Source organism: Petromyzon marinus, chromosome 6 (genome assembly GCF_048934315.1).
Source record: "Petromyzon marinus isolate PM22_M1 ecotype Great Lakes invasive population chromosome 6, UKy_Petmar_22M1.pri1.0, whole genome shotgun sequence".
In the NCBI taxonomy this organism is placed as follows: Eukaryota; Metazoa; Chordata; class Hyperoartia; order Petromyzontiformes; family Petromyzontidae; genus Petromyzon; species Petromyzon marinus.
The window spans coordinates 16,584,673-16,597,929 of NC_133672.1; the positions used below are offsets into that span (position 1 = coordinate 16,584,673).

Below are 13,257 nucleotides of genomic sequence, written 5' to 3' on the forward strand. Positions count from 1 at the left end.
CTCCGGCGATAGCTGTGTTCGCGACAACATTTAGAATAACATAGCAAAGCACTCAAGGATGAATGTCACATTGATTAAACAAACGACACGTTCTCATGCTTCTCTGCTCCGGCTCGTAGCCCAGCTGGAAAGATGCATTAACGACCAGGAAACCTAAACAGTTTTTTAAAAAGACATCTGTGAGTGCCACACACGTTCACAGATGCCGTCTTCATGGCTGCAATTATAAAACTGACATCCTTATGATGATATATAAACATGAGAGTCTACAAAGGGAAGAACACTTTTATTACATGTCATTTACCAGCTGATTTGTTCAAGGTTAGCAATTTGTTTCTTGCTTAAAAGAATTAATACCTCGCGCACGGATTTATGCGCATGCGCTGCAGATGACACACAAGACCGCATCACTCAGAAGTTGCACATATTATTATTATTGTTGTTATCACGACTGCGTCCCATAATGTATTTAAGAGTTATGATATTGTCATTACACTGTGTGGAACCGTAGATAGTGCGCATGTTAATTAAAATAAATTATAAGAAAAAAATGTGTTGTCATATAAACTCGGCCTATTTTGGCAAGACAACAAAAGCCCATTTCTGACCTTTTTAAATGAACACGTGCTTGTATGTGTGACTTCCGAGGGACCTACACCTTACAAAGTGAAATGTCCATCACGTCTTGTGCATTACATTTAAATAAAAAAGACATATTATTTCGTGATGCTGCATTGGCAGTCGTGTACAGGCACAAATTACAACAACACAAACTCAACACATTCGTCAAATAACACTGCGGCCTTAAAACAATATATAACGTGCAACGTTTAGCGCAATGGGCCTTCCACACAGCACATACTTTCACGTAAATAATTCCACCGTCCTCCTTTTCTACAAACACTGGATTGCATACACAAATATATGGCGATATCCATCTGCCGATTACTGCCTTGTAGCAGTTTGGCACAGGGTAGTGGCGTTGTGGCACAAGAAGCCACCGCTACAAAAGCTCCTTCCTTCTGCCAGCAGCTGATGCTCAGGAGTTGCTCTTCACGGCACGTGGCAGCCCAGCCACGTGCAGTGCGAACACGGGACAGCCACGCAATAACTGTCATCCCTTATCAGAGAAACATCAGTCAAAGAGCTTGACGTGCAAAAGTTGGCCATTCCCAGATAAAAGAAAAATCAAAATCCTGCCAAAGCTTACAAAAATCTGAAATGCTCAGGTCTCTGCCGCACACACACACACACGCGCACACATCGAGCAGATAAAACGGAATGTTACGTAGCATGCCTCCCTCCCCTCGTGATGACACGCACCTTCCGCTGACGATCACCTCGGACACGGCGTGGTAGGGACGCAGGGGCCCGCCTGCCACCCCCGCTACACCGAGGAGCCGTCCCTCCAACAGCACGCGCACCTCCGCCGCTAGCACGAAGGCCTGCAGCGCCGGCGTGGCGTAGAAGGCGTTGTAGCCCGGCCGGAGGTTTGGCTCCGGAGTGAGGACGCTGAACGTCACGTTTCCCCTGGACAGCGGTACCTCCCTGCCAGCGATGGATGGTGGAATTCCATTTTTCAAACGTGTCCGATTCACGGAGGTCGCGTATACTTTGTGAGAGTGTGTGTGTGCGTACATGTCTTTGTGTGATTTGAGCGTTGACCTCTCTATGCGGTGGGCAGCAGAGTGCATGCAGCAAAATAAAATATTGTACTGTACTATGATTCCACGTCTATACTCCCCGCATTCACAAACCAACGTGGTGAAATATGGTCAACTAACCCCCATGACCCTCACAGCATGGGAAGGCTCTCATCCAGCAGTGGACCGACAAAGGGCTGTAAAATGTGCAAGAACTGAAAAGCCATTGTATAGATTTAATGTTTAAACTTACGCAACACCGTGGCATAAAGCAATTACGCACAAATCACGTGGCACTTAATCTGCAGTTGCCATGCGCATTGGGAATGGCTCGGCAAGGCTTCCAGGTGCCGGCCCAGTGTGCACCTGATAGTGGCCCTTGCTGGGGAAAAGTGTGAATCTGAGAGACATTTCCAAGTGTTGTGACAACCGAGTCAACATTAAGTTTTATTTTTTTTCCACTTGGATCAGTTTGGAGGCAAATTAGCAATTCTCCATTATCATTTCAAAATATCATGAGTAAATTGGGGTTGCAGCCCAGGGGAGTCCAAACAAAAATGTCACGGTGTTATCAGCCCCGCCATAATCAGCGATTACCCATTGCATCAGTCCCTTCATTAATTACTATGTCACGAATTGTCAAAGCACCGCTAGTGTCAGTGACATTTCAAATCCTGCTGCCATGGCAACTGCATCGATTAGTATGTTTATGAGGCAGAAACACACTTTGTGGGGCTATTTGCATGAGCCACAGCCCAATCACCTGGGAAATTGCAGGCAATTAACGGAGTCGGGCTTCTCCAAGGGCCCGTTTTTGCTCATGTTGTACATGCTAACACAGTCTTTGGCAAAAACCTGCCAGTCGACCCACGGCGAGCCGGCCTCAGGCCTCCTCTGGATCCTCACGCCCTCGGGCTGGGGGCTCAGGAACTGAACGATGACGTAAAAGACCTAGGGGAGTAAAGACAAACCTCAGTGCCGAGTGACAACGTGACTCCGGTGTATCTTTCACTGCACGCTATGTTTATAAGCCAGCCACTCACTGAAGCTGAGGTGTCGCCGAGCTCGAATGAGTGTATGACGGAGGGCGCGACTCAATTGGCGGCCCTGAGCCAGTGGTAGAAACTTATTAAATATTCTCACCGTGGGTGCCTTCGAATAGGTTGGCCGCTGTTATTAAAAAAAATAACTAATTTAACGGAGGGGAATTAACCCAGTGCAAGAGGCAGCTCTGTCGCAATGCAATGACACAGCTCACTACAAAACTAAACTATTTAAACTACTAAACAGGTTTTTTTTTATTTAATTTTACCAGGTAAGGCCCACTGAGCTATGTAGCTGTTTTTTTCAGAAGCGACCTGGCCACAAATGGTAGCTCAACGCAAGCGGCTCAAAACGCACGTTCCTACTGAACATCTGTAGTAAATAAAAAAGAGCTAATCTTCTTTGGTTCATTCGGTAAAGTCACGTAGAATGAGAATAAAATAATAAAATAACACAATAAAATTCTCACGACGTTTCGGCCACAACGCAAGCGGCCGTCTTCAGGTGAAAGGTACAGAACTGTCGGGACGACAGAGCTTCAATGAACGATGTTAAGATTCGTAGCGACTTTTAAGCTGGTTGGGAGAAGTGAGGCACCTTGACAAAGGGGTTTACATATCAAATAGCTGAGGGATTAGCTTGTGACTGGTCACGTGACTTTACCGAAAGAACCAAAGAAGATGAATCCTTGCAGTCACGAAAGCTTTAAATCGAAAAAAGAGCTTTATAGCTCATCGGATTCCTCCGAGTCTAAATCCAATTCCCATCCTAAACGGGCCCCAGCACGTCATGCCTCAACCACGGCGACCACATTGCCTGATAGGAGCCGCCCCGAAGCTCGATGGAGACGGCCACGCTGGGCGGCGGTTGCCCGGGGCCGGGCGACGGCGCCGACACCCAAACGGTGCTCGCGTCGTCGTCGTTGACGTGGGAGAGGGGCCGCTTGTGGGGGCTGACGCGCGGCACGCGGTCGTCGTGGGTGGCCGCGCTCGCCCCGTTGCGCACGCAGTAGCGCTGGTGGAGCGGCGACACTCGGGGGTGGCTGCCGGGGCAGCGGCACTCGGACTGGACGTGCAGCGGGGGCAACCGGCCCGTCAGCAGCTCCGCCACCTCCCTGTGACCGTCGGGCACACGGACGCGTGCGCGCATGGACACGCAGGCACGTGGATTATATACACACACACATTTATATAAAACACGGTATGCACGGGTATATGAACACACTGGCACACGGTTCCACGGGCACAATGACACACAGATGCACTAGCACATGAACGCATGAGCGCACAGACACAGTGAAACGTGGACACGTGTGGATATGACAAAGATAAAAAAAGATCCCCCGTATAGCCTTAACAGACTGTAAGGGCAAGTGCTGTTAGCTAGCACCTATGAAGGCCGGAACGGTATACGAGGGGGGTGAGTGGCCAGCACCACGCCCGACCGCCTTTGTCTCTCCAGTGGCGATGTTTACACACCGCACCAGGTACTCATTTGGGAGGCCCACAACCGGTTCAGATAATCGTCACTGGTGTTGGCGGTAGAGCGGGAATCGAACCCGGGTCGCCGGGTTTGTAGCGCAGTGTGCTAACCGCTGCACCGCCGCTCCCCAACAGGCTGGTGCACGGACACATGCCCATATGTGTACACGTGCACATGTGGCATGACACAATTGTGCAGGAAATATGGACACGTGGACACGTGGGTACACGAGCATTGGGCGAACAGACACACGAGCACACTCCACGCAGCACGAGAAACCACGGAGCTTTGTCAAGTAATTTCTCTGTGCAGCTCATGAATTATTGATGACTTAAAGTACCGCTTGCAATAGCAAACAGACAAGTTAATCACGTGCCTCATTTGTGGAACTTTTGGCCAATAGCTCACATCGCCAATGATGCCCAGGTGGAGCACATTAAAGCACACGTGTGCCCCTACACTCAGCACACTGCGGGGACCACGACATCAGTGCCGAGGTGATGATTATGTTGTTGTTGTTGTTTAATCTTCCACGTCCGTTAATGACACACGACCACTTCTCTGGGCAGCCGTTTCTCTCAGCATTACAAAAGGGACAGCCCACATGAATACGTATAAACAATTAAGAGCACCCGTAACAACCTGAATTTAAACCGATAAATCAAGGAAACTTGCTGTAGCCTCTGGCACGTGTGCACGTGGTGGCACAGAGCAGCCCTTGGCAGCGTTCCTGTGATAAACAGCACGCCAGGGCACATGTGCGCACCGTGCTGCTTCAGCACATTACATAACTCCGCTGCCATTCCGCGATTGACAGCATCAGATTTACAACATTCATCTACACCCGCAGTTGAATGGTATCATTGATATTTCAGATTGCAAAGTTTCCCAGCCGTATTTTCACTGGCATTCTCCAAGGATTGATGCGCAGTTGCGCATATCAGATCTGAATACTCCCCAGATTAGAGCCGAAATGTGCGCCTTGTTTATTTCTCGCATATTTCTCTCCTCCCGACGCGCGATCAAAGGCGCTCCGAGCGTGCCACCCCGCACTGCGATGGAACGCTGAAGTCGGGAAGGTCGCGAGCACCTGTTAGTGAGGGCGACCCTGTAGAAGCGGAGGTCCTGCACCAGTCCTACAAACCTGTTAGCGAGGGCGGCCCTGTAGAAGCGGAGGTCCTGCACCAGTCCTACAAACCTGTTAGCGAGGGCGACCACGTAGAAGCGGAGGCCCTGCACCAGTCCTACAAACCTGTTAGTGAGGGCGGCCCTGTAGAAGCGGAGGTCCTGCACCAGTCCTACAAACCTGTTAGTGAGGGCGGCCCTGTATAAGCGGAGGTCCTGCACCAGTCCTACAAACCTGTTAGTGAGGGCGGCCCTGGAGAAGCGGAGGTCCTGCACCAGTCCTACAAACCTGTTAGTGAGGGCGGCCCTGTATAAGCGGAGGCCCTGCACCAGTCCTACAAACCTGTTAGTGAGGGCGGCCCTGTATAAGCGGAGGTCCTGCACCAGTCCTACAAACCTGTTAGTGAGGGCGGCCCTGGAGAAGCGGAGGTCCTGCACCAGTCCTACAAACCTGTTAGTGAGGGCGGCCCTGTATAAGCGGAGGCCCTGCACCAGTCCTACAAACCTGTTAGTGAGGGCGGCCCTGTATAAACGGAGGTCCTGCACCAGTCCTACAAACCTGTTAGTGAGGGCGGCCCTGTAGAAGCGGAGGTCCTGCACCAGTCCCACAAACCGACCGGCACCTGTCGACAAAAAAAAACGCAACGGGTTCAGAGGACTACGCAGGCAGCGCAAGTCTCCCCACGGTGAGGGTCGTGGCCGTGACGCCGTGGCGCCGTGGAGGGGGCCGACGCTGCCACGCACCGTGCACGTCCCGGCCAACGCTGAGCTCGGCGCGCCGTGCGGCGTCGGCGACAGGGCCCGCGAGGAGCGCCGCGTGGAACGCCGAACCATCCTCCTCGGGCCCGTTAATGAAGGTGCCGAGTCGCGCACCCTGCACCTGCGTTCGTTTCGCCGCGCACAACGAAGACAATCGCCACCGTGCCGCTGGCTCGCGGACAACAAAAGCCTCGCGCGCGCGCGCCCGCGCGACGGCGATGGGGAACGGTTCACGTTCACGTCGTCGGCGGTGGCCGTGCTGCAGCTTCACCACCGCGCACGAGCGCAGGGTCCGCGAGAACCGTGCAGACGTCCGCACGGTGGGCCTCTTTGTCCCGCACTTATCGGTGCTGTTGGTGGCTCCCCAGCCAGCCAGATGGGACAGCTGCAGGAGAATCCGGTAGCCGCTCGTGCGTTTTGTCCGGTCACAGATGCACGAGACAGTCAAGTCAAGGCAATGTATTTACTGAACAAGAATGCATTAGCAGAAATCAACGTATGAGAAATGCAAAACAGAACATGTATTTGATCTTCTACAACAGCCTGAGCTGTTTATGTGAAAAAAAGGCCTTTCATTTTGCGACCACTCCACTGTGTTCTATTAAATCCGTGTGCTATTGCAGTATGTTATTCAAATCACTCTCATTCAGCTCCTCTCCCAAAAGCCTCCTGGCACTCATCTTTCACTCGTTCCCACTCTGCGCTCGAGACAAACATTCAACCGTCCCAAATTGCGCCTCACACTCATTACGACGTCTCTTTTTTATTTTTTGTTTTACCCTTTCCTCCAGAGGAAGAGATCTTCTGTGTTTGACAGTCACAGAAAATGTGCTTAAGGCAGCTTCACGCCGGTTTCCTCAGCGCGGCCTACTATTATCTCCATGGAAACTCCCCAGCACTTATGAGATGGAAAAAAAGAACAAATCGGGCCACGATTGACATTTACGCGCCACCAAGAACAACCGCCGGGAGACAAACGTAAGAATTACTGGGCCCGCTCTGCAGCCTGTCCGGCAAACCCTGTCAGAGCGGGGAGCAGCACTGCGGAGCGACACCAGCGAGGCGAGACGGACGGTGACTTCCCAACTCGTCTCTCTCACGGAGCACAGCAACGCTCGCAACCCCAAACACGCAACCCCAACCCGCACAACCCCAACCCGCACAACCCCAACCCGCACAACCTCAACCCGCACAACCCCAACCCGCACAACCCCAACCCGCACAACCGCAACCCGCGCAACCCAGATACACGCAACCCCACAGCACGCAACCCAAACACGTGCAACCCCGACTCGCGCAAGCCAGAAGCACGCAACCCCATAGCACGCAACCCCATAGCACGCAACCCCATAGCACGCAACCCCATAGCACGCAACCCCATAGCACGCAACCCCATAGCACGCAACCCTGAAGCATCACATCTCCCATAGAGTGACACGGAGATGACAGTCACGATGGCACGCACCGTAACAAAACGTGCCGGTCCCTTCGAACGCACGATGAGCTCTTAACTTTTCGACGCGCGCTTCTGTCGAGTTTAAAAAATTAGCCACCGCAGTTGAAAGTGTACGCATGCGTTCGAAAACTTTAGGGTCTCTTCCCCCCGTGGCATTTTTTTTCTGCCCGTCATCTCTTGCCCTCCTTTTCCTCGCTCTGTTTACCCGTACTCTTCTCCATATCTCTCTCTTCCTCTATCCTGTCTCCCTCATTCCCGAGATCACAGCTGGGGATCGCTACGATTAAGCTCGTATGCGTCAGTCATTTGGACAATGTGTAACCCGGTTCTTTGTGTCTCTGTGCCGTTTCGAACCAAAATACGTCTATGCATTTCTCCCATGGACCGACAGCTGATTTATGAACATGGGTGTCGATAGCCATTTGTTGACAGCACGTGAGTAACTTGACTTTAGAAACCAGCAAAAGGACACGTAATACATTCTGGTATTTACATTACAAAACAAAGAGGCTGCTTAAATTTAAGCACGGCATGAGGATCTGTGCAGAGCAGGGAGGTTCCAGATGGTATCATCTGTCTGCAGGCATGTTCCTAGCAGGGCCATATCACTCCGTGCAATTACTTTGCCAGCAACCCTATCGCGTCTATAGAGTTACATCCAGGACAGGTCTATACAGCAAGGACGCCAAGACACCTGCGGCCAGACTCCTTGTTACCATCTTATCTCCACAACAAACCTGTCAGGTGGCACATCGTCCCCATGTTGTACAAAGCGTAATCAAGGTGCAGAATCACATTTAACAATAAAACGTTTGGTTACAAATGCAATGCCTGGGCATGGTGAACACAATCACAATATATATAGTCTTATATATTTGACCGGGGCTACAGATTTCTACTTAAAACATAAGCGCCTCCAAGATGCAGCTATTAGTCCTACTCAGGACTAATGTCGTGAAGCATTGATAGTCTAAATGTTGTCTGCATAATTAAATATATGTCTTAATACCTGAGTAGGACTAATACCTTAGTAGGACTAATAGCTGCATCTTGGAGAGGCTGATGTTGAGTAGTACTAATAATATTAGTCCTACTCAGGCATTAAGACTTATATATTTAATTATGCAGACAACATTTATACTATCAATGCTTCACGACATTAGTGATACCACTTATAACCTTGCCTTCGCTTTTGATACAGTTTAAGAATTGGTTAATAATGATTATTTCTCCTTAAACATTTGTATCGACTGCATGGATCACAATGGTTACGCGATCAATGGTTTGCGGAGTTGTATTTTATACTCCGTATATGGTTCTCTTGCCATGAAACCCAACTTTCTCGAATATATGCAACAGTTTGCTCGTTGATTCATCAAATCATTTTACTCGAGGCTTGACCATTGCAATCGTTTTTTGACCGGGGCTGCAGATTTTCACTTAAAACATCAGCGTCTCCAAGAATGCAGCTATTAGTCCTACTCAGGGTCCTACTCATAGCATGCAAATATGACTCCTCTACTGGATCGAAACACACTGTGCCTAGTATTGTCCCAAACTAAATGCCCTCTGCTCTTCACCCATTTGTTCAACAGCAGACTGCATCCAGGAGCTGCTGTGAGCGAGCACCTTTGAAGGAAGGCACGGCACATTAAGGGGTGGGTGGCCAGCAACCCGCCCGGCCGCCTTTGTCTCCCCAGTGTTGATGCATACACATTGCACCAGGTACCAGTTTGAGGCCGAGTCGACCGAGGGGAGGCCCAGGAGTGTTTCAGATAATCATCGTCACTGGTGTTGGCCGTGAGCGGGAATAGAACTCGGGTCGCCGGTTTCATAGCGCAGTGAGCTAACCACTGCCAACTACTGCCAGCACGGTGCCCAGAGGGATGCCGGTCACCGGGGCAAATCTCGACTGACGCTCTTCAAACTAAACCGGAAGTATTGCATCTGACAACGTAACATCGAAGCGCCCCCCCCCCAACAAAGCAAGGGGCCCAGGGCGGTCGCCCCGATTCCCTAGGGAGGGCTCTGACTAGCGCACCCCACAGACACACGGAGAGACGACAGCCGCCGTTCCGTTGATGTCACCACGGCGCTCGCGTGTGGGCTGTGCGCACCTTAAAGGCACATCCACAAATGCACGCACACAGACACGTACACACAGACACAAACACGTACACACAAGAGGGACACACAGACACGTAAACACAGACACGTAAACACAAAGGGACACACAGACTCGTACACACAGACACGTACACACAGAGGGACACAGACACGTACACACAGACACGTAAACACAAAGGGACACACAGACTCGTACACACAGACACGTACACACAGAGGGACACACAGACACGTAAACACAGAGGGACACACATACACAAAGACACGTACACACAGAGGGACACACAGACACGTAAACACAGACACGTAAACACAAAGGGACACACAGACTCGTACACACAGACACGTACACACAGAGGGACACAGACACGTACACACAGACACGTAAACACAAAGGGACACACAGACTCGTACACACAGACACGTACACACAGAGGGACACACAGACACGTAAACACAGAGGGACACACAGACTCGTACACACAGACACGTACACACAGAGGGACACACAGACACGTAAACACAAAGGGACACACAGACTCGTACACACAGACACGTACACACAGAGGGACACAGACACGTACACACAGACACGTAAACACAAAGGGACACACATACACGTACACAAAGACACGTACACACAGAGGGACACACAGACACGTACACACAGACACAAACACGTACACACAAGAGGGACACACAGACACGTACACACAGACACGTACACCCAGAGGATCACACAGACACGTAAACACAGAGGGACACACATACACAAAGACATGTACACCCAGAGGATCACACAGACACGTAAACACAGAGGGACACATATACACAAAGACACGTACACACAGAGGGACACACAGACACGTAAACACAGAGGGACACACATACACGTACACACAAAGATAAAAAAGATCCCCCATATAGCCTTAACAGACTGTAGGGGGCAAGTGCTGTTAGTGAGCACCTATGAAGGCCGGATCGGTACACGAGGGAGTGGGTGGCCAGCACCACGCCCGACCGCCTTTGTCTCCCTAGTGCCAATGTTTACACACCGCACCAGGTACTCATTTGAGGCTGAGTCGACCTAGGCGAGGCCCGGGACCGGTTCAGATAATCGTCACCGGTGTTGGCCGTGAGCGGGAATCGAACCCGAGTCGCCAGGTTCATAGCGCAGCGCGCTAACCGCTACACCACCGCTCCCCACACAGACACGTACACACAGACACATACACACAGACACGTGCAGAGGCACCCACACACACACACACCACCACAAGCCACTGAGAGGTGCACGCGCACCTGCAGAGTGAGGTGAGTCCAGCGGCCCGGGGGGAACTTGCCCGTGGCGTTGATGACAAGAGTGCCCTGCTGCAGACTATCCGCCGTGCGGTAGTGAAACCTGACCTCATCGGGCGCCACCTCCAACTTGAACACAGTCCGCCCCTCCGTGGCCTTCTCGATGATGGTCCTGGTCTCACCGACCGTTCCGCAAACAATATCGTTTCGTTTAAACGGGCAAGGCGATGTAACGTGTGCTGCTGCTGCTGCGTGCTCTGCACACACGTTCAGTGCCGTAATAAGCTAGTGCGGGGCCCGTAGCATATGTTATAAAGGGGCTCTAAATTACATATTAAAACACTTACATATTAAAACACGCAATTTTTTACTTGCATAGTAAAGTTATTGTATTTTTTCATTTGCCGCACGGCCAGTTAATACGACAAATCGATAACCTTAAACACCCAGTCGTTCATAAAAGTTGAAGGCGGTATAGTAATAGAGCAAGTGCAGAATCACTGAACCGGAATTGATAGTTTGAAAGTGCGAGGCTTCGTAGCATATGTAGCTACTGTTGCTCCTAGGGTAGTCCAGTACCGCTCCTGTCCGCGTGTAATCGGTGCGCAATAGCGTAGGCCTCGCCTGCAAGGGCCGCGCAAGGCGACCACCACCCCACCACCAGTGAACGTTGAAGGCGAACGCGCAACTCGACCCAACCGCGTCGTGCACGACAGTTCGTCACCTTTACAAGATATCCGTGTACGACAGAGGTGGTGGGTGGTGGTGCACAGGCCACGAGATTCACTCTGAAGCGAGTCGCGCGCCACCGTAATGGACATTCGCGAATCGCGAGCGAGCGGAGCAGCACCTGTTGCTGCGCGCAGCCGAGCCACGTGTTGTCGCTGCGTTTCGACCGCTGACAACTTCAAAGCGACCTCAAAACTTGCGCGGCAACTACCGAGTAATGCCTCACCACCACCACCCCACACCCCCCCCCCCTTACACGTGTTGCGCCAACGCACCGCGGACCCCTGTTACTCACGCCAGGCCGCTCCCCTCCTTCCGGAGCCAAACGGCGACGGTGAACGAGGCCTCGGGTCCCAGGGACTCGCTCGGCAGAGTCGCGAGGCAGTCGCTGCGCTCGGCGAACCGTAGCACCGGCTCTCCCGCGGCAGCGCCGGCCGCCCCCTGCCCCGGATCGACCGCTGCGCAAGCCCCGGGCTCGGTCGCCCACGAGCGCGAGCCCAGCGTAGAGTGCGGCGGCGTTGTGGCGTGGTGCGGGCAGGCGTTGGCGCACAGGGCCGGCCTGCACACCGGGGCTCCTCCCTGATCGGGGCCGGGACTGGGGAAGCAAAATGTGGTCGTGCCCGAGAGGCCGCAGGTCGCGCCCGGCGGCGTTAGCCTCACCGGCCTGAAGGCAGCCACGTTTTCCAGGCGCGGGAAGAGGCCCTGTGCCGCGGCCCGGCTCGCGACCAGCAGCAGCAGGAGCAGCAGCAGCAGAGGCGCGACCGCGGTGCGCATTGTCGGCGTCAAGGGAGGCGCTTGAAACGCATTCCCCAGTCGCGACCGCTCGCGGGCGGAGCGGCACGGGGCTGCGATGGCCGCACGGCGACTCTTCAGCTCCACGGGCTGAGCGCCGCAGCCAGCAAGCAGCAGCAGCAAGCGGCAGCCCTCTTCAAGCACCACGGAGAGCGCTCCTCAGGAACAGCCTCTCGAGGCACCGCGGGACAGCGGCTCAGCAGCAGCGGCGGCAGCAGCCGCCCTCTTCAGCACCACGGACAGCGCTCGCGGCGTTTGCTCAGCCCTCGAAACCAACTCGTGCTTGAAAACACTCGGTGGGGAATGCATGCGTGTGCTCGTGTGTGGTGTTAATGCATTTGGCGGTCAGCGAGTCCTGCTTAGGCATAGCATGTCGCTCAATCGATTGCACACGCGAATGCTGCGTCTTGCACGCACGTCGGTATCGACGGGCGGAAATAATTCGCTGGTAATGTATCGCGCGTAAGCGGCTTTTGGATAGCTTGCAGTCACGCTGCATAAACTTAATTAGCAAAGAGGGTCCCAGCCGAACTTGAGCTCGCGGCGAGACAGCTTTGACGGACAGCGGCGCGTGTTCTGTGTATCCCCGTGTCCTCGGCCGGGTTAGCGCGTACAGTGAAGACCGCTCGGAACGAGGGCCCGGCCGCCCGCTCCCACTTCGACGGTCGCCAGGCAACGTCGATGGTGTCCCCCACACTCCACGACGCGGTTCGAGTGCTAGGGCCGAGTGCGACTCGGATCCACGAGCCCGGGGGAGTCGCGTAAAACGAGCGAGAAACGCCACGGAGTACGAGCGCGTTA

At 52.9% G+C, this 13,257-nt stretch overlaps 1 protein-coding gene across 1 annotated transcript in view; it reads right to left on the bottom strand.

The window, feature by feature from the left end:
* Nucleotides 1-13,049, bottom strand: part of USH2A (usherin) — a 122,108-nt gene extending 109,059 nt beyond the window's left edge. The window contains exons 1-7 of the mRNA XM_076065130.1: nucleotides 11,960-13,049; nucleotides 10,939-11,107; nucleotides 6,039-6,174; nucleotides 5,854-5,917; nucleotides 3,504-3,801; nucleotides 2,407-2,594; nucleotides 1,324-1,548 (exon numbers count right to left, since the gene is read on the bottom strand). Coding sequence (XP_075921245.1) covers nucleotides 1,324-1,548; nucleotides 2,407-2,594; nucleotides 3,504-3,801; nucleotides 5,854-5,917; nucleotides 6,039-6,174; nucleotides 10,939-11,107; nucleotides 11,960-12,438 — 1,559 coding nt within the window. The 5' untranslated portion in view covers nucleotides 12,439-13,049. The remainder of the gene's footprint in view (nucleotides 1-1,323; nucleotides 1,549-2,406; nucleotides 2,595-3,503; nucleotides 3,802-5,853; nucleotides 5,918-6,038; nucleotides 6,175-10,938; nucleotides 11,108-11,959) is intronic.
* Nucleotides 13,050-13,257: the final 208 nt, after the last annotated feature.